The sequence below is a fragment of the Lampetra fluviatilis genome, chromosome 11, assembly GCF_964198595.1.
Source record: "Lampetra fluviatilis chromosome 11, kcLamFluv1.1, whole genome shotgun sequence".
NCBI lineage: Eukaryota > Metazoa > Chordata > Hyperoartia > Petromyzontiformes > Petromyzontidae > Lampetra > Lampetra fluviatilis.
In genome coordinates, this window is record NC_136285.1 from 7,508,443 (window position 1) to 7,531,646 (window position 23,204).

The following is a 23,204-nucleotide window of genomic DNA, read 5'->3' on the forward strand; positions in this document are numbered from 1 at the left end:
CAACGAGCCCAATCTCCTCCCTCCTCTAAATCCAGGAGCACAGGGTTTCCGGACTTATGTCCCGCGGAGTTTCTGTGCCCCCCCCCCCTCCTCCTCACCCCCACGTCGCGGCTTGTTGTGCACTTTACTGCGCTCCTACTGACATATAATGAAAACATTTTTTTAAAAACCCGAGCCGTACTGCTGACTTCGCACACCACAAACAAGCATGACGAGAGTCATTCTCCGAGCCACCTGGCCCTGCTTGGCCCCGAGCCAGATTGAGACGTTTATTGCGAGGCCGGAATTTCACGGTTTGGTTCTGACTCGGCCCCGGCAAATTGCCAGTGGGAAAAGCCACACCGGCATTGCGAGGTCCCAGTGCTGTTGCGGCTCCTATGTGCCAGTGGAAAGCGAGTAGGAAGTAAACACTGTTGATGGCAATGCCCGTGGTTGTTGGTGCTTGTGGCCGCGCTATGAATCCGGCGACCCGAGTTCGATTCCTGCTCACGGCCAACACCAGTGACGGTTATCTGAACCGGTCATGGGCCTCCCCTAGGTCGACTTGGCCTCAAATGAGTACCTGGTGCGGTGTGTAAGCATCGCCACAGGGGGGATGTAAATGGCCCGGCGTGGTATTGGCCACCCAGCCCCGCTTGTTGGCCTTCCTAGGTGCTCGCTACCAGCACTTGCCCCAACAGTCTGTTACAAGCTATACGGGGGATCTTCGTCTTTGTTTTGTGCGCAGACCACGTGGAGGTGGAGGTTGCCGTGCGGCATGGAGACATCACGTTGGTGACGGCTCGGCTGCTCGTGTTTGACTGCTCGGCCCTGGCGCGGCTCAACCCCCGAGCACCGTAAGTTGGGAGTCCGTGAGCCCAGCCCAGCTGTCCGTAGCCTCCTCACCGCCTCTGCCCCCCCCCCCCCTCTGAGTGATCGCTCTCGTCAAAATATAACAGTTGGTTCCCTAATTGTGGTTGGTTTTCTCATGAGAGGACAATCGTCTTTGTTTTCGTAAACACCCTGCCCTTCCACTTACTGTACGTCGTGCTTGTATTTATCCGGTGAGATGACAATATGGTGAGAGTTCTCGACTCTTGACGCACAGTTAAGAAATTAAGCCCGCACCTCCGATTGGCACGGTTGACTACATACCGCGCGAAAGAAATTAATCGTACACATACATACATACAACATGCGTACAACGCACAATCGTTTTCAAATTTGGGCGGGCGCGGTTGCTCCAACCAATCATCCTGTTAGGGGCATAAAACAAAAAACGAGGACCGCTTCATGGGAAATCGCGGTGGGTTGTGTTACGTATGGACTGGCCACCTCCAAGGGAAAGGTGGAATATCCAGAGATGGTGTTCCGGTGGTGATGAGCAACCCACCCCTTTGTTGTTTGTGCAAGGAGACGGACACGCTGACCTTGTTCTTTGTCGGTGTTAGCGGCGTGCGAGTCAGCCGATACTCATTACTCATCGCATATTCCCTGCAGTAACGACTGCCGCTGCAAAGAAGGCAAAGACAATGATCTCCCACGCGTAGCTTTTAACAGACTGTTGGGACAAGTGCTGTTAGCGAGCACCTATGAAGGACGGCACGGCACACGGGGGGGGGTGGGTGACCAGCACCACGCCCGACCGCCTTTATCTCCCCAGTGGCGATGTTTACACAGGACGATAACTGCTCCACTACCGCAGAGAAGAATCCACTGAAACACAAACGCCTCTACTGCTAGTCACACGGTTGCTTCTTTGGGCTGGGAGATATTTTGACTTTGTCACTTTCATCATCTGCCATGATCCATTCACTGCTGGATGAATATCTCAGCAGGTCGCCACCATCTTTTACGGTCTCAGGGTGCAACAGTCCATCTTGGTCGTGCACACAACCCGATCGCTTTATCTCCACGGTGGACGTACACTCAGCAGAGGTCGCAAACGGGTTTTGATTCCTTACCCGTAACCGTACCCGGCCGCATCAGGGTCGCAAATGGGTACCCGTACCCGGCCGGGTATGGGTACCCGTACGCTACCCGTACCCTACCCGAAATGAGTGACAAACGGTTACTCACCGGTGACTCACGGCCTACCCGTACCCGGCCGCACCAGGGTCGCAAACGGGTACGGGTAGCCGGGTATCGGGTAGGGTATGGGTATCGGGTACCCGGTTGCGACCTCTGACACTCAGCCTGTTCTCCCCATTGGTCGCCGCTGTCATTAGTCTCGACCACAGGCCGTCATCCTGTCCAGCCAGGTGTGCTCTGCCGAAGCCCTTTTCATCGCAATGAATTCGATGTCTTGAACTTGCATATGTCCTTTAGTCCAAGTGTTCCTCTCCCTGAGTTCCATGCGTGCATCTTTTTGTTTGCACTTTTCATCTTTTCCATTTTTATTGTTATCATCCACGTTTCTGACCTTTGTGCCCGTAGCAGGTAAAATTCACTGATTGGCTAAGTATAAATAGCTGATTTTAAGAAACAGCAGAATATTTATTTCCAGAAGAAGCTCCCAGCACGCAGAGAGAAACGTAGGGGCATCGTGCCGACCAACAGACTCCCATCTGATCGCCGCTTTCCAGCATGTCCGCAAAACCCTACGCAGTTGTGCACTTTCGTCTTTGGGCACACGTTGCTGGAGAGTGTTCATATTTGTTCACTGTATTTGGACGGATATATAGACTGCTTTCCTCCAATCCAACACCCGCCCCCCCGCCTCCTTCCCACCCACCCGGCACCCGCACACCCTTCCCCCCGGTGACGGTGTGAGGAAGCTGTGGCCTGCCGTACCCGCTCACAAACTGCGTACTTTCCTTGGCGCGGCGATGATGAGTTCATGGAAATTTGTCCTGGAGCACTCGGCCGCTGTCTGGGCTTGTACGGGAAGAATGCGCGTGTGTGCACGCGTTGTGTGCCGAGCTCTCACTGCCCCAGAGACCCACACCCAACGGAGCCCAAGGGGCCGCTGACTGCCAGACGCCATGGAACATTGGTGACCAGAATTTATTAGCAGATTATTACAAAAAAGTGTTTTTAATCATCACGGTTGCGGAGGGAGTCCTGTGCCCAAAATTCTCAAACGACCAGCAACAAAAGGCGGCATTGAGAGGCGTCAATAGGTTCTAATTGGTACGCTTATTTTGACTTGAGCGAGGTTACATGGACTTGGGAAAACTGACTGCGGGAGAGAATTCTAAATTGGCGCGGTGTGAGGGGACACAGTGGAAAGAGAAGCGTTTTTAGGGGGACGAGATTGAGGATGCGCTCATCCAATACACGCACGTGGGAGCGCCTGATTGGCTTGGGTTTCTGTTCAGACGTTGGAAAAACGTAGCGTAAATACTGCCAACCAAATGCAGTTCTCATATTTTCCTATAGTAATAGCCAGCATGGTAGTGAAATTATATGGAGCATGTCATTGTATACAGTGCTACGGGTGCTGGCTGGATGCCTATACTGGACATGAATGTCTAATTTGAATACCATTTGAACCCTACGTTTATGTTATTTAGGTCACTACCCCTTGATTATCAATTGTATGGGAACGATTTTGATGAGTAGAATGGATAAGGTTTTTCATAAATGTTTATTTTATGAAATCAAGATTATTTGCAATTACTTGCGATGAGTAATTTTATGGTCAATTAAGCAACTGTAAATTAAAGTAAAGTAGTTTTTTTTAGATGCGGTGGTTAGAGCGCGTGAATTTTGGGCTGCGTGTTTTCTCTGCACGTTCACGCTGTTCGCGTTCTGAGCTGCCGATTGAGAGACATTTCAGTTCCTCCTTGAATCTTGACTCAAAGCTTTCGTGACTGCAGGAATTCATATTCTTTTGGTCTTTCGGTAAAGTCACGTGCATAGGTTCAAAGAAAATAACAGGCAGGACAGTAAGTTGACCCAAAGAATATTTCTCCTTGAACTCGAACAAATGCGCGGCGGACGTGTTTTTGATGCGACGACAGCTTTACCGCTTGTCCGGTGGCCAGATGGAGAACCACCCCGTAAAAGTTGAGACTGGTTTGTGAATCGGGCGGTGAGCATGTGCAACTGGTGGTCCTGAGCCAGTGGAGGGAAATTCCCAGTCGCATGGCACGGAACCGGGCAGCGGTGGCACGCACGCCTGTAATCCAGCGCTGTGGAGACGAGCGAGGGTTTGTGGGTCACACAAATGTTGTGAAACTCCATTCCCGTGGGCGTCGGAGAGGCGCGCCATACCCTGGCTCGCCACGCGAAGGCAGGACAGTAAGTTGACTAATCGCCATCTGTTTTCCATCTGTGGGTTTTCTCCGGTTTCTTCCCACATGTACAATCATTTATTAATTAGCTGAAAACATCTTAAAGCAAAACCCAATGCAGGACCCTCCTGACAATCGAGTCCCGTGATTCAGTGTGGCTTTTTATTATAAATAAATAAAGCAAGGGACCAAGCTCATGAAGATAAACTTCTGGATGTTCTTACTCAACCATCCCTGGAAGATTATGTGATAGGTTTGACCCTGCACTGTGATTTTTAATCTTAATTTTGGAGCTTTCGTGACTGCAGGAATTATTCTTTGGTTCTTTCGGTAAAGTCACGTATAAAGATAAAATAATAAATTAAATAATAGCATACGACGTTTCGATCGCAACACAAGCAATCATCATCAGGTATAATGAAATAGCGACATAAAATCTAACCAGAAAACTATAGACAGACATATAAGCAGACAGATATCACCAAGATACATAGAGCGAGCAACACAGGTACAGAGATTGTGATTTTTAAGTCACAATCTCACAATTGGGAGAAGCCATCACCACCGGAACACAGCAGGGCAGTGAGCCGGCACTGCCGAGGTCTGTGGATGCACTGGGTTCTCAAGTGCAGCAAGTTGAAGGTCTTAACCCAATCCGTGATCGCTGCACCAACAAACCCCTGTCACATTGAATAGAACATTTTTTTTGTTTAAGTTGGTCAAATTACATGTTTGGGAAATTATTAAATGTCACTTTTTTACTTTCGTGCGATGAACATTTCACTGTGGCAGTGTGTGGGAAAGTGGACTGCCTCGCGTGTGGATACTAAAAAGGTGACTTGAAGGGATCTGTGAAGCGGCTATCGGCTCTCGCCTTTGACGGGGGCATTCTTTAACATGTGGTGCGCACGACTGTGTGAGAATCCTATGGTTACTTTGTCTTGAGACATGACACCAATGGCGCTATTTTTCATTTAAATGTGAATAGAATAAAACAAAATTGCTAGTGTCATGGGACCTTCTTTGCCAGTACCAAAACATACTAATAGGGTTTTCCCCTTTTTTCTGGCAACAAAACTGACACCTTTTGCCAGTTTTGTTGCCAGAAAAAAGGGGAAAAACCCTATTAGTATATTTTGGTACTGGCAAAGGAGGTCCCATAATGTAGCTGCTCACCCCGAGCTCTCATTACTCTGATAGTGCGTTGTCTTTGAACTGTGCGCCTTTTGGCCTCATCTGGTCGAACGCCATATGAGACTAGGCTCTAAAGAAAGCTGTCTCTGGTGTGGACCAATCGGTTTAAAAGACAATACATAATTTATCAGAGTATTGTTTTTTGTTTGCATTTGACTGCAAGTATTGTGGTTAATGTAGTAAGCATGATTCCTTGCAAAAGGTGTCAGTTTTGTTGCCAGAAAAAAGGTGAAAAACCCTATTAGTAAACATTGCTAGTGGTTCTGTTCGTGGAATAAAATGATTTTGTTTTCATTTCTTGGTTATGGTCAGAGCTTGAACACTGGGGTTCAATACCTGGGCCCTTCCATGAAAGTATCATTTGCAGGAGCACTGTGCTGTGCACACTGTGTTTGTGTCCCACTCTATGCTTTGTGGCCCTGGAACCAAGATTTTCGTTCGAGTAACCCCGCAGAGACTGATGAGCGGGGATCGCTGTGTCCTTGTGCAGTTGTGCTGCATGCTCTGGGAGCCCCTGGCCATGCAACTGGTGCGTGGAGGAACAGACGTGCACCAGCGGAGCTTGCAGCCAAGGAGATATGATTGGCAATGTAAGCATGCAACCCACTTAATATTTAGTGCGTATCATTAAGGACGTCTGTATTTTGCTTTATTTTTTTTTAATCTGTTTAACCTTTTACAATCTCTTTTTTTTTTATCTACCACCACTTTTAAAACTCAATTCTACCTTTTGATCTGTTATATCTATATTTTTTATCTCCAGTGTGTGCTACTTTTGTTTTTTCTTATTAAACTTTCTCTCTTTTCTAAAAAAAAAAACCTATGTGGGGTTGATAATTGGTTCTTTACCCTTCTATCTGGCAACAAAACTGACACCTTTTTACAAGGAGTCATATTTGCATAGACGCAATACCTGCAGTCATAATACAAATAAAAGACATAACTCTGATAATATATGCACTGTCCTTGAAGTTGATTGGTCCACACCCGAGACAGCTTTTCTTAGAGCCTAGTCTCACATGGGTTGGACCAGATGACGCCAAAAGGCGCACTTGCCAGATAGAAGGGTAAAAAACCAATTATCATATTTTTACTGGCAAATGAGGTTCCCATAGTGTAGTCTATGTGGGGTTATCGCTCAGACTACCACCCTTGCCTCGGTCCTTCAGCCAGTGGCTTGAAGGTGCAGCATCAATTCTGTAACGCTTGCGATGTTCAGAAAGTTTCTCATTTTGCTCGACCACACAGACCATCGTGTGATGCAATGATTGATTGAAGGCTTGCAGGCAGGAGATCACCAGACAAATCCAGGTGTTACAGGCAATGCCTGCTGCAGTGGTTGTTTGTATTTGATGACAGCCCCATAGCATGACCTTGTTTAAAGGAGGTGGGGGTGGCGGGGGATATAAAAACTTAAGATTGTGGGAGGACACGACACTGTTAATGTAAACAAACTTTGAACAAATGCTAAACGCTAAACAGAGTGAGTAACGATGCAATTTCCCCTTTGCCTGTCGTGCATTCTGCGCTCAGCTCTCCCCGCCTATGTAAATACTGTATTGTACCAACATATTTGACCTGACCCGAAGCTTTTAGAAATGGGGGTAGCTGAACTTTTGGCAGAGGGGGGGCTCAGTCTTCTCAGCCCCCCCCCCACCCCGCTACAGGACCGAATGATGATGACGCACCAAGTATTGTATTTGTGTTTGCCATGCCATGTGGAGCGTAACTGCAGTGGCTGGTTAGATGTGGTGGGTTGCTGTGTCGCGCGGTGTCCTTTGTCATGAGCTGGGAAGCGTGCCAGCATCCCCCTCTGTGAGTCACGCATCACCTGCCCGTGCATTATGAGATTATCATGCGGTGGCATGAGACTGTAGCAGGACAAAAGTCTCTCTCCTGTTCTAGCCAGAAGCTGGGATGGCACCAAATTGCGCAGAGCAATGAAACATAATCCTGAGAAAACAAATTAAAAATAGAAATGATAGAAAAAAATATTATTAGGTTTCTGCAAAACCAGAAAATCCAGTTTTTGGAAACTGGGATTCGTTTCAGATCAAAGTTATTATGACAACATCCATCTCTACGCACTTGTGGTTAGAACCACATGCGGGTTCTTCTGTACTCTGGAAGTCATCTGAAATGTACACATTCATCCATTAAGCAATGAAAAAAACCCATTAACGACTGCATTTCTGTATGTCCCTTTACTGTTGCGTAACCAGCAGCGTGACAGCAGTGATTCTGATCTGGACATGAAAGGCCCGCAAGCCTGCCCTCGCCTCGAGGCGCTGGTGAAGCCTTCCCTGGTCCTGGCGGGGCGGCCGTGGAAGCTGTCTCTCCTCGCCAAGCGACTGGGCCTCCTCAAGGTAGCGATGGCCAGGACAGTCTAGTGGTTTCTGAAAAGGGCTGTCCATTGGTGCCCTGAAGCTTTCGTGAAAATCATTTTATTCCGGGTTTTTAAATGTGTTGTGGCCACATCGATCAATCCGTCAATCTTTACGTGTCAATATTGCCCTCAATAAAATAGCATCGGTGCACATTACAACAGAACAGGAACCGTACAGGAGTATAGAACAACAGCAATGAACAAACTCGTCACGACCTCCAGCGGCTACATGATATGGGGGAAAAGGTGGAGTCAGCTGAGTAGTGGGTGGGGCCAGCTCAGTAGTGGTGGGGCTAGCTGCGTAGTGGGCGGGGCTAGCAGAGTAGTGGGCAGGGCTAGTAGAGTAGTGGGCGGGGCTAACCGAGTAGTGGGCGGGGCCAGTGGAGTAGTGGGCGGGGCTAACATAGTAGTGGGCGGGGCCAGTGGAGTCGTGTGTTGGGGCTAGCAAAGTAGTTTGCGGGGCTAGCTAAATAGTGGGTGGGGTTGAAACGGGGAGTAGGTGCAGCCTATCAGCACTAGGCAGTGCCAGTTTCAGCAAAGATTAAGCCATTCACTGTGGGCATGAGTAGGGATTGAGTGGGTGTGGCGGTATGTAAATGTGTCTCGGTTATTTTTGATTTGCAGGTTTTATTTGAAGGGTTAATGCGACCCTCTGCAGCCACTAAAGATACAACAGTCACCACACTGTAAAACATTTAAAGTCAAATCGCTGATACAATAAGATGCCTGTAATCCACGCGTCTCTTGTTGGCCAATCCTATGCAAATCTACTGCATTTGTTTTTGTGTCGTGTATTCTTGAGCACTGTTCAAGAGCTTGATGGTCTGCCTGCAGTATGACGAGTACTCCATATAGGGCAAACAATGGCCACAATCTACTGCATAGGTCCATGTCTGTTGTGCCATCTCGGTCTCCGACGTGTATACAGGTTATATTGCTCGGCGGTATATCCGACATTTCTCTCGATGAGCTGAACTTCATATCCCGAAGAAGCTCCCAGCCTTGTGCAGTGAAAACGTCCAGACACCGTGCTGAATAGCACGTGGTACAACCCGACCAAAACACGCCGTGAGAGCTAATTAATACGATCGCCATTTACTGCCGCTTGTGTTTTACTGCCGCTTGTGTCTGCCCGCAGGCGGCGACCTACGAGTGTGCCGTAGCCACCGACCTGGGAGTCGTCGTTTCGCCGGCCTTGGTGGAGAATGTGGAAAAGGACACGTGGGCTTTGAGCTGCTCGGGAACGGTGAGGCCTGGCCGGAGAGCCGGCGACAGACTTTCACCGGCATGTGCACGCCCAAGCCCGCTGTTCGGTCGGAGAGGTCGGCCCCATCCATCAGCGCCTGGACGCGGTCTCTGCGCACCGATTCTCCCCCTCGCCCTGCATCGTTGTCCAGCTGCCTCACCGCAGGACGAAGCATTTGTCTTCCAGTTCTCTAACTCGCACAGCTTGGCCCTCCTGGAGCTCGCTCCTTCCATCTGTCTTTCCATCTGTCTGTAGCCGTACTCGATTGAGGAGGCTCGTCAACCCTCGCCACCATTTTCGCGAGAGTCTGCTCTCCCGATGGTTGCTTGAGGTTACAAAGTCTAGGGCTTCTGCTTAGCAACTGCAATAAAAAAAAAATGTGAGAACCTGGCGGGCAATGTGCTCTCGCCGCTGGGTCAATTTGCGCGGTGTCAATAGGCCGTCCCCAACAGCTGCCCTGGTGATTTCTGTAGAGAATTACGAAAGAGTGACGGCGCCATAAATTAAAACGGCCCCGTAGAATTATCGGTCGGAAGGCATGTTAATTGTGTTCTTGTACCATGGCACGAGTCCCATTGTTTAATTTTCAGAAATACGTGTACATTATTTTCCTCGTGTAAATCAATTTTGTTAGCCTCGTGATTTTCCCAAGAGAGAGTCTCACATGTGGCTTACCAAGTTAAACACAGGGAAACCAGTGTCATCATCCGTGAGCAGTTTGTGCTTCTGATGAAAGCGCCGAGAATGCACCAAATATCATCAGACCTTCGAAGGTAAGCAAGTTTGAGCCCTGGATAGTGCGTGGAAGGGGGGTGACCTCCATGTGCAAAAGACAGGTTCGGTAGGCGTTTTGGGCAGTAGAGGGCAGTGCGACAAAATCGATTGTTCTGCACTTCCGGTCACCTTCAACAGCCCACGCTGAGCAGCGTGGTGAAGTATGGTCATGTATCCCTCAAGACGTGGAGAGGCCCTCGGTCAGCGGTGTACTGACAAAACGGGCCGTACATGTACGCAAGAAATTGGCATCGGGGTTATAATGGACTTTGATTCAATCAAGCCATATCCATTTATTCAACCTTTAAAGAGTATTGCAATAATGCACCTATTTGCAGCACTCTTCATTGCTCCCCCAGCAAACATGGTTCTGCTAATTTCCCAGCACATCAAAGTCTCATGTAGGAAAAACTTTCTGGAATATAAGTTGCACTGGACCCCGGACCTGATGCGGTTTACTTGAAAAATTCATTGAAGACAAGGCAAACACTGAAATGCATTCACGCTCTGGGGGCAACCATGATATATCTTGGCATCAGGATGTTTGGGAGGGGGGGGGGGTAAAATCATAAATCGCAAGGCTGTGCAAGCTTCCCACACTATTTGCAAACTCTGTAAAATAACGTGAAAAATACAAACACAATGGTCCCGCCAAGCCAAGACGAAGAGCTGTGCGTAAATCTAGCACAGATGTGCGCGCATACGTGCTTGTGGGCGCGTGCTTGTGGGTGCCCTGAGGACACGACGAGGCGAGGACGGGGAATCATTCCTCTATCTGTGTCCCTCGAGAGAAGACCCATGCGTCTTCTTACAAACGTACACTGTGCTGGTTGGCCACACGGCCAAATACTGCTGATGCTAGAACAAAAGCCGTTGCTTCATCAGCAGCGGCTTTTGGGGGTTGTTCACGCACCAAATTGCATCTCGGCGTGCTCGCTCACTCCCAGGCTCTTCTGAACTGATCGAATGTGTCCTGCAGCGGGAAATCACGTTGCACAACTGACTGCTAAGGATAATGGCGTTAAAACAATCAAATCAATAATTCGGGCAATGCTCTTTGCTCAGCCAGGTGAGGACTGATTGAGATGTACTGCCTCTCTTGTCAGCGGGACATCAGGCTCACTAGTCACGTAGGTTTGATCCGTTGTGCATTCGATGTGAGTTTTAAACATGCAAAATTGTACCTAGAAACATCACTTCGATGCCTATCCTACTAAGAGTACCATCACGGGACATCATTTTGATGTCTTGTGATGTTGCTTTTGCTTAAAAAGAACATTTGAATCATCATCATCATTTGAATCTTTACGTTAATTTAAAATTTTTACTAATGGAACTTTCTGTAACAAAAAATATATTTAAGTGATTAATATTTAAAATTACCAAAGTCATTCAATTCGGTGCACAAACGGTGAACGCTCTTAACATGTAATATGTTTAAGTCTGAAAATACTAAAATACGGAATAGAATCTGAAAATCTCATTTCCAAAACACCACAATCGGAAACTAATCCCGAATTTGAATGTGTGCATGCCTGTATTGCTAATGCTTTTGCGTGGACTTATGCCAAGACAATCTGCCTTTCAGTTCGACTATGGCAGTGATTCCGAGGAGCTGGAGGCACCCATCTCTGTGCGGTGGTCAAGCGACCCGCAGAAGTCCATCGATGCCCTCGCCAACCGTAAGCATGGCGCTTGCGATTAAGTAAACTTAGTAAAGCTACACGTGCCAGATTCACGTGATGCTGAATGTTTAATTTAATCCATTGTTTGTCGATAAGATACTAATGTCTCCATCACTAGCCTTTTGGTAACACATCAAGGGGTGAGTTTTTGGTTGTCTTGTCAAGTTGTGATTTTGCCCACGAATGTGTTTTGTTTCTGCTTGTGTTGTGGTTATTGCACACATGATGCCTTGTATAAAGGTGTCAGTTTTTGTACCAGTTGAAAGGGTAAAAATCTATCACTGTGTTTGTTTCTGTTGCGATCAATCATTGGGGGGGGGGGGGGGTGCACGTATCCTGTTTACAGCCCTGAGCCAGTGATGTAAATTCTACATTCCAGTCGTGAGAATGAGTCTGTCCATAGGGGAACAACAACCATTGTTGAGTTCCCACAAAAGTGGCACTTGTTCTATTTTCCCGGAAATATGATGCGCCGAGTCAATCCCCGAGAGGGATTTGAACTCGAAGATTTCCGATTGTGAGCACTGTGCTCGCTCTAACCACTGCCACTACCCAACTGGTCAAATCTAACCCAAGCAGATGAAGGAAATAAAAATATACTGGCTGCATAATCCGAAATGAAGAGGGGTAAAAGGAATCATCGCGCAGTGACTAAACCTCCTCTTTCTCTCTCTCTCTTCTCACAAACTGTTCCCTGCCATTCGCCTGGCCCCGTAGTGACGCTGTACAAGTGCGGGGTTGGCAGGAGCGACTGCAGCCTGTGCCAGGCGGTGGCGCAGGAGCGTGCGTGCGTGTGGTGCGGGGAGCCGGCCGCCTGCACCTTCAAGGATGACTGCGGCTCTCCCTCGCAGGATGTGTGCCCGGCCCCCACCATCACACGCGTGAGGCCCCCCTCCCCACCCCCCACCTCCACCACGCCTGCGGCCTCCAGCTCCGCATCCGTAGCCACCTCTACCTGCATGATATGACACCACTAAGTGGCTGTGAAGTCACCACGGCGCCTGTGCCATGCTAGGTGCACTTTGAGCCCACGTGAAGTGTCGAAGGCCCGCGGGCAGTAGATTTTAATAAAAATCTTAACATTTTAAGGATCTCAAAAAAAAAAAAAACTCGCGTCACAGATCCGCTCCACACATTCAGGACACGCTGCACTATTTACCACGAGCAAACGGTGATTGCTTGCGCTTTTTGCACAGCAGCTTGATGACCCTCTCCGATCGCGCGTTGGGTTTGTTACCCTGGACCCAGGTGGAGCCAACCTCGGGCCCACGGGAAGGAGGGACACGGGTGACCATCTCCGGGGTCAACCTGGGAAAGGACGTCTCCGACGTGGAGGCTGTGAGCGTCGGTGGCGCTGCCTGCACCATCCTGCCCCAGCTCTACCAGGTGTCCGTCAGGTAAAGGCGCCGCTGTCGCCTAATCCACCCCGCCAGCTGCCTGAGATTTGCAACCGTGTTGGTATTCAACCGACAAAGCCTCATTGATTCTCAATAGACTTCTTTTCTCTCAACGAGAGCGATGTTCGGCCAATTCGTTTTTAATTAGCGTTTTTAATTATTGGTTTTAATGAGATTTATCCTTTAATTATGAAGCTTGGTGTCAATGCATGCCGCGCTGTGCTTGATGGCCTTACAATTATGAGGTGGCATTCTGATGAAAGCCACTGGTGGCACAGTGTGTGTCAAATCTTGTCATGCAGCCAAATATTGACACTCGTTAACTATATTAACTGAAGCATTTAATTTATTCATTTGACTCCATTACTGTCGGTTAACATACTTGCTTAATGTACACAGGTCAACATGTAAATTGTCAAACCATATACTTTGATAATTTTGCAAAAATAAAGTGGCAATATGAAATGTGTTTCAACCGAAAGACATCGCTGCAGATTAATCAAACCTCATTAATAAATTACGGGAAATCGCACTGCAGCACACGTTCGGCCAAATGTTTCCGCGGGTGAAATGTTACGAGGCTTCTCCTGTGCACTGCGTGTTCACTGCGAGAGAGACCTCACTTGTGTACCGTGGGGTTGTTGTGCAGGATCGTGTGCGAGACAGGCCCTCTGCCGGACTTGGGGCCCGTTGACGTTGGGGTGACGGTGAAGGGCAAGGAGGCCGCGTCACTCCCACAGGCCTTCACGTATACGGTGCGCACCGTGGCCTGTCTGTCCATCTGTCCGTCCGCTCATCTGTATGTATGTACGTTGATTTTCTTTCGCGCCGTACATAGCTAACCTTGCCAATCGGAGGTGCGGGGGAAGGACAACGCACACCAAACACAAAAAGCAGTTTTAAAGAAATTATTTTCTAGATTTAAAAATGCATAGCTCCTGATATCGGAAGGAAGAGCGTTCCAGATGGCCGCAGAAGCGCATCTGAAAGCACACGGTGCAGTGAACATCTTTGTTCGATGGCCAGCCGAAAGCCTCTGCGAGGATGAAAGGTGTGTGGTGTCTGCCTATATAATTGTTTGTGAGTCTCTCCATTTGACTGGCCGGCTATACCGGCCAGAACAGCTACCCGTCTGTTCATGTGCACGTCTAGCCATCCATCTGTTCGTGTGTGTCTTGTCTGTCTATTATCCTGTCGGTCTCGCTGGCTGCCTGTATGTGAGCATACTAACAGTAACAAAAAGTGTATCATTTGTGTGACGTTTGTACCTGATGGGATTTAATTAGTCACCCATTCCCTCAAAAGGCAATGACAGGGCAGTGCAGTCAGTAGAACTGTGGACTCACAATCCTAAGATTATTAATTCAAATTCTGGCAATGTTCAACTTAGCCAATCATCCCTCTGTGGCCGATAATTAATGTAAGAACCAGTCTGTGACGGAAGCTTGCATTGGTAGTATTAAGCATAGATGGCTTCCTACCATCGCGTTTATACCACTAGCTCACAACTGGCCACAGATGGGGCCCTGCCAAACGCTGAAAAAGGAGCGTGGGGACGCCGAATTGTTTCCTTTTTGTTATCGCCGAGTGTTTATTTTATTTGCGCGCTCGTTGAATTTCCTTTGCGTATTTTCAGGACCCACAGCTGAGCGAAATGAGCCCTGCATGGGGCCCCGTGTCTGGAGGAACGAGAGTCACCATTCATGGGCAGCACTTGGACACCGGCCACGAAGTCGATGTGTTTCTGGGAACCACTCCCTGCAGGTGATGGCAAGAATCGTCAGATAGACGTCACCCCCGGTGCCATATGTTACTCCGGTGGCAGTTTGGCCTGGATCCATCGACTCTCAGCTTAGCACCAGGATGTGTCTTGTCTCAAGTACCCAGGATTCCTCATTACTGGATTGGCTGGTCATTCAGAGGGCTTTTACTATGTTCAAACACTCTGGAATCGGAATCTTTTTTTATCCTGGAGAAATGCGATGAGCTATGAAACTGTTTTTGCAGATGTCCAGAGTGCTGAGCCAGCGCCGTTTAAATGCCTGTTCTCAAGTATCAAAAAATTGTTACTTTCAATCCGCTCAACAAATTTTGCGTAAAAGGGGTTTATTCCAGCACTGAGAATTCAGGGCCATGTTAAAGTAGTGTCCCGAGTGTTGATAAAGTCGTAATTGAAGTTACTTCAGAAAGAGTTGTATGACTTCATTTGCAGGGTCGTTCCCCGACACATGTTGGTACACTGCTCACTGTGACCGTTATTGAGTATAATTTTTTTGAACCTCATTAAATGGCTCCAAATAACACAACCGGAATACAATTGTAAACAATAGGAATCAATGCCTGTTACTTTTCCAGTCCGATTGGGAAAAAATGTTTGGTTGCACGTGTTTTGTGCCGAGAGGAGTGGTGGCGCAGTGGTTGGCGTACTGCGGTACGAACCCAGTGACCTGAGTTTGATTCCCACTCATAGCCAACATCGGTGACGAGTACAGTATCTGAACTATACTCTTAGTTCTTTCGGTAAAGTCACGTAGGTAAAAAATGAAATAAAAATTAATACAAATAAAATAATAAAAAATCATGACGTTTCGGAGGCAACACAAGTCTCCGTCATCAGGTGGGACCGTCACAGCCAGATTTGCTGTATCAAGCTTCAAATCTAGAAGTATCTTAACTGGTCGTGGGCCTCGCCTCGGTCGAATAAGCCATAAAAAAAGTGCCTGGTGCGGTCTGGAAAAAATCGGCACTGAGTAGACAAATGCGGCCGAGCGTGGAGCTGGCCACACAAACCCCTCGTGTGCCGTGTTGACCTTCTTAGGTGCTCGCTAACAGCACTTGCCCCGACAATCTGTTAAAGGCTATACGGGGGATATTTGTCTTTTTGTGCACACGTCTGTGCGCGTGCAAACGTGCGCATGATTGCATGCACGTGTGGATTTGTATCCTCTGGGACACGAGCTCAACTTCTTACAAATTTCCCGCTCAACACCTGCACCAGTGTAGCCTGCCCATCCCCCTGGGTTCTGTAACTACGTTGAGGCCACAGTTTTTAACATCAGGAAATGTGGACGAGGCTTGCGCACTCTTTTCAATGGGAAATGTGCGCAAGTGTTCCTCCCCCCCCACCCCCCACCCACCAAGGAACAAATAGTATTTTATTTTCAAACATAAAGTACATTTTGCAGATGTAGAGTTCAACGTTTTTTTTGACACCTCACTAGAAGCATCGTGGAATGGCGAGAGCAGGGGGGGGCGGGTGGTGGTGGTTTAGCTGTGGGGGTGTGTGGAGAGGCGGCGGGGGGGGGGGGTGCATTGTTAAAATTCCAGAACATGCTGCGGGGAAACGTGCAACACAGATTCGGAGACGAGGCTTCCAGTTCCAGCCCTGCCTCGACTCATCCGTCGGACGTAGCTAGGGGAGCTTTAGGGAGTGGGGGAGCGTGGGGGATTGTGGGAGGGGTCAGGCAGCAGGATGCTGAAGCGAATGTGAAACACATGTTGGGGAGGAGAGAGCGCCCGGAGGAAAGTTGCTCTTGAGAGCTCAACCCGAACGCCACATGCGTAGACGGGCAGGGAGCGGGGGGGGGGGCAGGGGGTAGTGAGCACTTTCTAGAGGCAACCAGCGAGGTAACTGGGTGTCTGGAACCGCCAGAGATGATGATGCCGAGATGCCTTTTTAAGAGTAAAAATACTCAGAAACGTGAATTCGCAAACGGAAGTAAGGGACAATCGTTGGAACAATGATGGATCGGTCCCCTCCTCCCCCACCTTGCCGAGCGCTCCGAGTGACATCATCGGCCATGCTGCGCTCACCTCGTGTGCGGTGCTGTCAGAGCATCGATTTTAGACCACCACCAACTCAAAAAGCTAAAGTTGTGGCCAGTAGAATTTGTGATGGCTGCGGGACAACGGGGGACGGTTGTATGCTGGGTTTTATTCCTCTCGGGAATCGTCGGTGCAATAATAGCCATCGTTGCCTCCTGCTGCTGCCTTGTGCCGCTGCAAGGCGGGGGGGGGGGACTCTGTGTGGGACTAACCCTCCCTGATCGCTGAGAACTTTTTTAGCGCGATTGGTTTTCGAGTGCAGTTGTTTCTGTACCAATTGGATCCCACGCTGAGGCGCAATTGAGTGTGGTGTATTTTGCTGTTATATTGCGTTTTGGAGGTGTAGAGTCGGGGACGAACTCTCATATTTAATTTTTTTCAGTTTCATTATCACGTGATGTGCTTTGTATATTATGGGCGAATTAATTGGTTTAGGTATAAAATTAGTACATCATTGATACAATGAACATAATTACATGATGAGGACACCTTTGACCAACTCAATTATCAGTTTAGTTGGTGAGCAGACGGATAACAACAAACGTTTAATTCAGTCTCTTTATTTATTTAACCAGGCGAAAATCCACTGGGATTCGTTATCATGTTGGCAAGGGACTGGTTGTAGGCCACTTATATTTAGAAAACATTTTGAATATTTGCAACAACGGTGTGTTGTTTAGCTTTTTTGAATCTGCGACTGGATCGTTGCAAGGGGCATGGTAATGGTTCCTCACCCGCCACTGCGATGCCACGAATTGTCACAATCCCAGGCCGTCGTTCAAGTCAAGAGTTGAATATATTTGTCTGATTTTTATTTGTTTGTAATGGTTGTGTGAAATCTGTACATTCTCGTTTCCTCCACATACCGATCATTCTAAATGCAACTTGAGCATTTAAATCCCCTTCTGATTTGCACTCATGCTAAATGACTGGTTCTTGGGGACACGGTTTGAGAGATGTTTGTTGTCCGTAAAAAAAATATTTGAATTGATGCATCATTACGTTCCCGATAATTATACCAACACAAAAATATCCTTCTCTTGCTTTTGACGTTGCACCTTCTCGAGCATCCACTTCAAAGGAGATGGCACACTTAGGGAAATTCCCCATGGAAATTGATTCAGTGTACAACTTTATAGAGAACTGACTTTTTTTTTTTTTACCCCTCACAACTCGTGATGTGGCCGTGAACGATGTGAGATTTACCACGGCGTGAGTAAAAATTCGCGAAATCTCTGCCATTTATGACGCGCTCGCACACGTGATAACCCAACCGCTGGCCCCTTACCCCCGCGTGGACTGTGCGTTCCCGTCTGTTGCAGGCTGGAGAGGTGGCAGGGCGGGCAGCTCGTGTGCGTGACGGGCGCAGCCCCGGATCCGGGTCGGGTTATGGTGCGCGTTGAGTTTGGTCCCATGGCGGAGAGGACGCTGCTGGAGCCGTTTCAGTACTGGCCGAATCCCGTCATCGTGTCCTTGTCTCCACTGGAGAGCTTCTACAGGTCCTGGCATAGAACGCCCGCCGCCGCAAACACAGCAGCCAGCTTCAGCCTCACCGTTACCGAGAACGCCACCACCAATTTCAGCAGAAGCAGTTTAGCCATCGCCACGATGCCGTCAGCAGCACAGCAACCACCATCACTGCCACAACAACCACCGGCTTCATGAGTGCCGTCCCCACAACCATGGGGTGTCATCGGCACTACCGCCAGCAACATAAGCATGATCAGCACCACCACCATTACAACTAAAATCAGCACCACAATCGTCGAAATTGGCAATGGCATCATCGTGTTACTTTTGTATTGTTATTAGTGACAACCTGATGAATCATCATCGATCATCACAGTCGTCATTGGACATGATGATCACTATCACAACTATCACCACAAAGACAAAGATCTCCCATATACCGCCTTACCAGACTGTTGGGGCAAGCGCTGCTAGCGAGCACCTACTGTCACCACACTCGCGCGCACACACGCACACACACACACTCGCACTCACCTCCCGTTATGTTCGTTGTTGTGCCGACAGTGGTGGCCGCAATATCACGGTGTTGGGGGAGCGGCTGGACTCGGTGCAGAGCGCGCGTATGTTGGTGCGCGTGCGTGGGTCCGGCGCCTCCTCGGCCTACGGCGTCCCCGCGGCCCGCGTGCGACGAGCCCTGCCCGCCACGCACGCCCAGCCCGCCCAGCCCGCCCAGCCCGCCAGCGTGAGAACCCCCGGCCACCTTCTTCAGCGCTCTCGCGCAGCTTCGCCAATATGGCGACTTCGGTTGAAATCTCGAATTCTCGCGGATAAGGATTTTGTATTCGTTGGCCGCTTAAATACCCCAGCGTCACAGAGCACCATGCGTCGCCAACATCTTGTCGTCATCATCACCATCCGTGTTCAATCCACTGCTAGATGAAGGCCTCTCCAAGCGGCCACCAACCACCTTGCACAAATCCCACGATGGGATAATCCACCTAGCACGTGCACACGAGCTGATTTAATCGCTCTCGATGCAATACACTCCCGAAATGCGTCTTGGGACTTGGCGAGGCATTTTTGGGCAAATGATTGACATTAATTTGATACCCATGAACTCATGGTCTCGCCGGTGCTGAATCACCAAGACGTCGGTGCACGGTCCTGCCACTATTGGCATGGCTGCAGGTGGTGCCTGACGTGCACCTTGGCCCCCTGCCTGATTTATTTTCCTCCAAGTGACTTCTGAGTGAATTTAAATTGGTAATTAAATATGTTCGTTGTTAGAGCATGCCCGGTACTCAACCATGTTGCATGTGGTCCCCCACAATGTTAAGTCGGGGTTTGTATCAGAGGGAAATTAGCAAAGTGCTCTTTACTACGAGGTGGACGTCATAATTTCTGCCGCATTATTGTCTGCAAGAGTAAACGGTGGTTTACCATTCTTCATCATTATCGTCATCAGCCATGGTCAATCCACTGGAGGCTCCTAAAGCCGTCCACAACTCACGATCTCGGGATCAAACAGTCCGTCCAGCACCTGCGCGCGCACAAGCTGATTTTACCGCTCCAGTTCCACGGTGGACATCCTCCCGGGAGACGGACCCCTCCTTTGGCGACCACCCCGTCCGTCGTTAGCCTCGACCGCTGATCGCCATACCCACCTCGGCGACGGGTCCTGCCCAAGCTCATTTGCTTTTAGAGTTTTTTTTTGTATGTGTCACGTCTAACTCATCCGATATTTATACGTTTTTTCCCGCACCTGTGATGTAAGCATATACACGTTCCAGGAGGGTCTCCACATCTCTCTTGTGAAACTGATCACGTGCCTCAGTGGACTGTCGAGGGTACCGTACACGTCCTTGTGGTGATAGAGGGTACATACAACCGGTGTTTCTCGCGGGCAGTAAGCTCTTGGCATTTATTTATTTATTGCAAGCAAGTGAGAGCCCTCCCTGAGACAAAAAATATCACTTCATTGGGACACCTGGATTAAACTCAATTACAGCAAAATACTGTACAACGTTCGAAGCAATTGCGTCGTAGAACATAATGCTATTATTATTGTTTACGTTTACAATAGGGGGGTAGCAACAGCGGTTGAAACGGGGCCGGTATCCGACAGTATAGCCAATCCCGGCACTTCTCAGAACGCCAAATGTGTAAACCAACACCTTTCAGAACAGTGCCTATTCCTGTACTACGAGGTTTCCGCAGAGGGGAGACGATGGTGGACATTTACATAGCAAGGAGATCTTTTATTGCCAAGTCCGGGGAATATTGTTCTTCTGCGGTCTGTCTGTTTGCTTCTGAGGAACCTTTCGCATGCAGATTCCGAAGCCTCTTAAGTTGATGCATGTGGGGGTGTGTTGTGGCTGTGGATCAATTATTGATCACCTTCCAGGCTCTCAATCCTCTTTGTTAGATGAGTGTATAAAGCCACGTGTAATGTTAGCTTTTGGGTTTTACAGGTTTCTCTCCATCCCCCCCCCCCAAACTTCCACCCTGTACTTGGCAGAACACAATTAGCGAGAACTCTCACTCGCACTGGACCGTGGCCAAAATTGAAAAATGTTCAACCCTGCCACCCCGTGGCTCCAACATCCGGCGGGTTAAAGTTTTTTTTTTTTGGGTTTGCCGCTAATGAAAGGCAGATGCGTTGTTCTTATGGGACAAAATAAATAGCAAAGAAATTGTTGGATTGTAGTGATAAGCAAAATGAAACAATAACGATTAATTCTCTTCTGCTGAGCGAGTGAATTTGTATTCCTCTGCACGTCAAAACATCGGTTATGTATCGGATGTCAGGATTTGCAAAAATAAGTTTCTGACGGCGGGGGGGGGAAACTTGAGATGGGAAAATAGTTGGAGAAAGTCAGAGGGAGGCACTGTCATGAATAATTCAACAAATGTGTTCGAGCAACATTTGTGAATTTATTTCATACAAGACTCCACGTTGTAACTTTCCACACGTCCATGTTTAAACACGGCTCTGCTCGGGTAAACTACTTAAGTCCTCCGGCATGCGCTAACTTTCCATTCAAGACAATTTGATGGACGTTCATTTATGTAACGCCGTGGTAATTTGACTGGACAGGCAAGTTGAAATCCAACACTTTTAATCCGCAATCGTGTTATTGTACAAGTAGTTGCTGATAATTGGCATGTTTTACAGGCATTAAGCAGTTCACATATAAAAACACTATAAAACATTGTTAGTAACGTTACAAATAGTCATCGGTTGGACTATGAACAGTCCCAAAGAATTTTGTTAAGCAACTTTGCAGCCTGTTTTGGCCATTGACCAGTGAACCGAACGTGAAGTTTAACAGGACTGGCGTCGTCCCCACAGAGTGCTTGCTTATCTTGTGTTTTTTTAAAAAATCGACTCTCTAAAACCACGCGTTATGTCGATTTTTACTTCTGTTATTCTCACGTTACATGTCTGCGCCCACGTATGCGTTGGTAGAGACGCAAAATGCCCGCAGCATTCGGCAATCGATGCATCATTGCGCCCATATAGTGTCTATACTCCTAGTTTTTTCGGTAAAGTCACGTAGGTAAAAAAATGAAATTAAAATTAATAAAAATAAAATAATAATAAATCACGACGTTTCGGAGGCAACACAAGTCTCCGTCAGCAGGTGGGACCGTTACAGCCAGATTTGCTGTATCAAGTGAGGCAGGGATTCCAAGATGCAAGTTCTTAAATACAAGTTAAGGGGGAGGAGAAGGGTGGGGGAGCTTATCAGAATGTGGTAGCCAATGAATGGAACGTATCGGGAGGGGGGCGGGGCTAAAAGAGTGTCTATTAAATTGCTCATTTCTGATTGGCTGGGATGGCAGCACGATGTCTTCACTTGTATGCCACGGCTCCTGGCACTTTGCCACCCTCTCCCGGTTTTCCCAGGATCGTTCTCCTTCTGCAGGTAGCCGTCACGGGACATCTGTGAATCTACCCGCGACATTAAAAGTCCCGTTTTTTGACCGTTACCAAAAAGACAGCATACCACTCGAGACGATGCTTATTCTTTCTCCCCTCTTCTGGTATTGTGAGATGTTCTTCTCCTTTCCGTGATATTCTTTTGTACCTCGGAGGTGGCAAAGTTACCTGGCGACAAGTCTCAAGCCTCTTTGCTGCTGTGACCAGTCCTGCTGCCTAACGGACCCTAACGGAGTGTAAAAGTTGGGCTTGCACCCGAGCGATCGGCTGTGCAACGTGAAATTCAATACGTTCGTCAATAACTCGGAGGGCTTAAAACAAAAATGTATAGCAGGTGACGTTTCGGGCAATGGCCCTTTGTCAAATTAATAGAGAGGCAAGAGAGATAAAGTGGACGAGAGTTACAGACTGCACTTTACACCGTGGGGCCTGATGAGAAGTCGTTGCATGCATCTGAGTCTCTTATATGTGGACGTATCTGCAATCGGTTGCGAGCATTTGCTCAACCAGATTACTCATGGTGGAGACAGACTCTGTCACTCGATCCGCTCTGCGGTCCGTAGCGTCGTTTGCGCAACTCCGCTCATAACGCGAACAAAGCAGTTGCGGGGCGACCTTTTAAGTTGTGCGCTTTGAAGAGCGCGACTCGATCTCGCATCCGACGGCGTTTCGTTCGCGGACGCCCGCAGCTTACCTGAGCATCGGTGATGATCGCAGGAGCCCCCGTACGGCCGCTGCACGGTGCAGGCCGAGAACCGCATGCTGTGCCTCTCCCCGGACGTCCGGGCCGCCCTGATCGCCGTTGGCGGCGGCGGCGGCAACGCGGGCCGCGCGACCTCCGCACCCGCGAAGCTGCAGGCCGACGTGTTCATCCGCATGGACGCGCTGGAGCTCGCCCCGGACGACGGGAAGCCCTTCCATTACTTCCCCGACGCCGAGATCTTCCCGCTGAACCGAGACAGCCCCAACTCGCCGTTCCGCCACAAACCGGGCAGCCTCATCACCGTGGAGGTGAGCGCGCCGTGGACGTTGTCGCGAACGGTGGTCTTTCGCGCCGATCGCCGTCG

The 23,204-nt window shown here is 48.8% G+C and overlaps 1 protein-coding gene across 3 annotated transcripts in view; it reads left to right on the forward strand.

The window, feature by feature from the left end:
- LOC144934760 (plexin-B1-like) overlaps positions 1 to 23,204 on the forward strand; it is a 125,829-nt gene that overhangs the window by 81,873 nt on the left and 20,752 nt on the right. For 2 of the 3 annotated variants that reach the window (XM_078860879.1, XM_078860881.1), the window contains 12 exons: positions 728 to 836; positions 5,902 to 6,001; positions 7,634 to 7,777; positions 8,936 to 9,043; positions 11,406 to 11,499; positions 12,220 to 12,383; positions 12,751 to 12,899; positions 13,549 to 13,654; positions 14,536 to 14,663; positions 18,047 to 18,223; positions 18,759 to 18,936; positions 22,855 to 23,148. In XM_078860879.1, coding sequence (XP_078717005.1) covers positions 728 to 836; positions 5,902 to 6,001; positions 7,634 to 7,777; positions 8,936 to 9,043; positions 11,406 to 11,499; positions 12,220 to 12,383; positions 12,751 to 12,899; positions 13,549 to 13,654; positions 14,536 to 14,663; positions 18,047 to 18,223; positions 18,759 to 18,936; positions 22,855 to 23,148 — 1,751 coding nt within the window. The remainder of the gene's footprint in view (positions 1 to 727; positions 837 to 5,901; positions 6,002 to 7,633; positions 7,778 to 8,935; positions 9,044 to 11,405; positions 11,500 to 12,219; positions 12,384 to 12,750; positions 12,900 to 13,548; positions 13,655 to 14,535; positions 14,664 to 18,046; positions 18,224 to 18,758; positions 18,937 to 22,854; positions 23,149 to 23,204) is intronic. The other variant, XM_078860880.1, reaches the window with a different exon arrangement.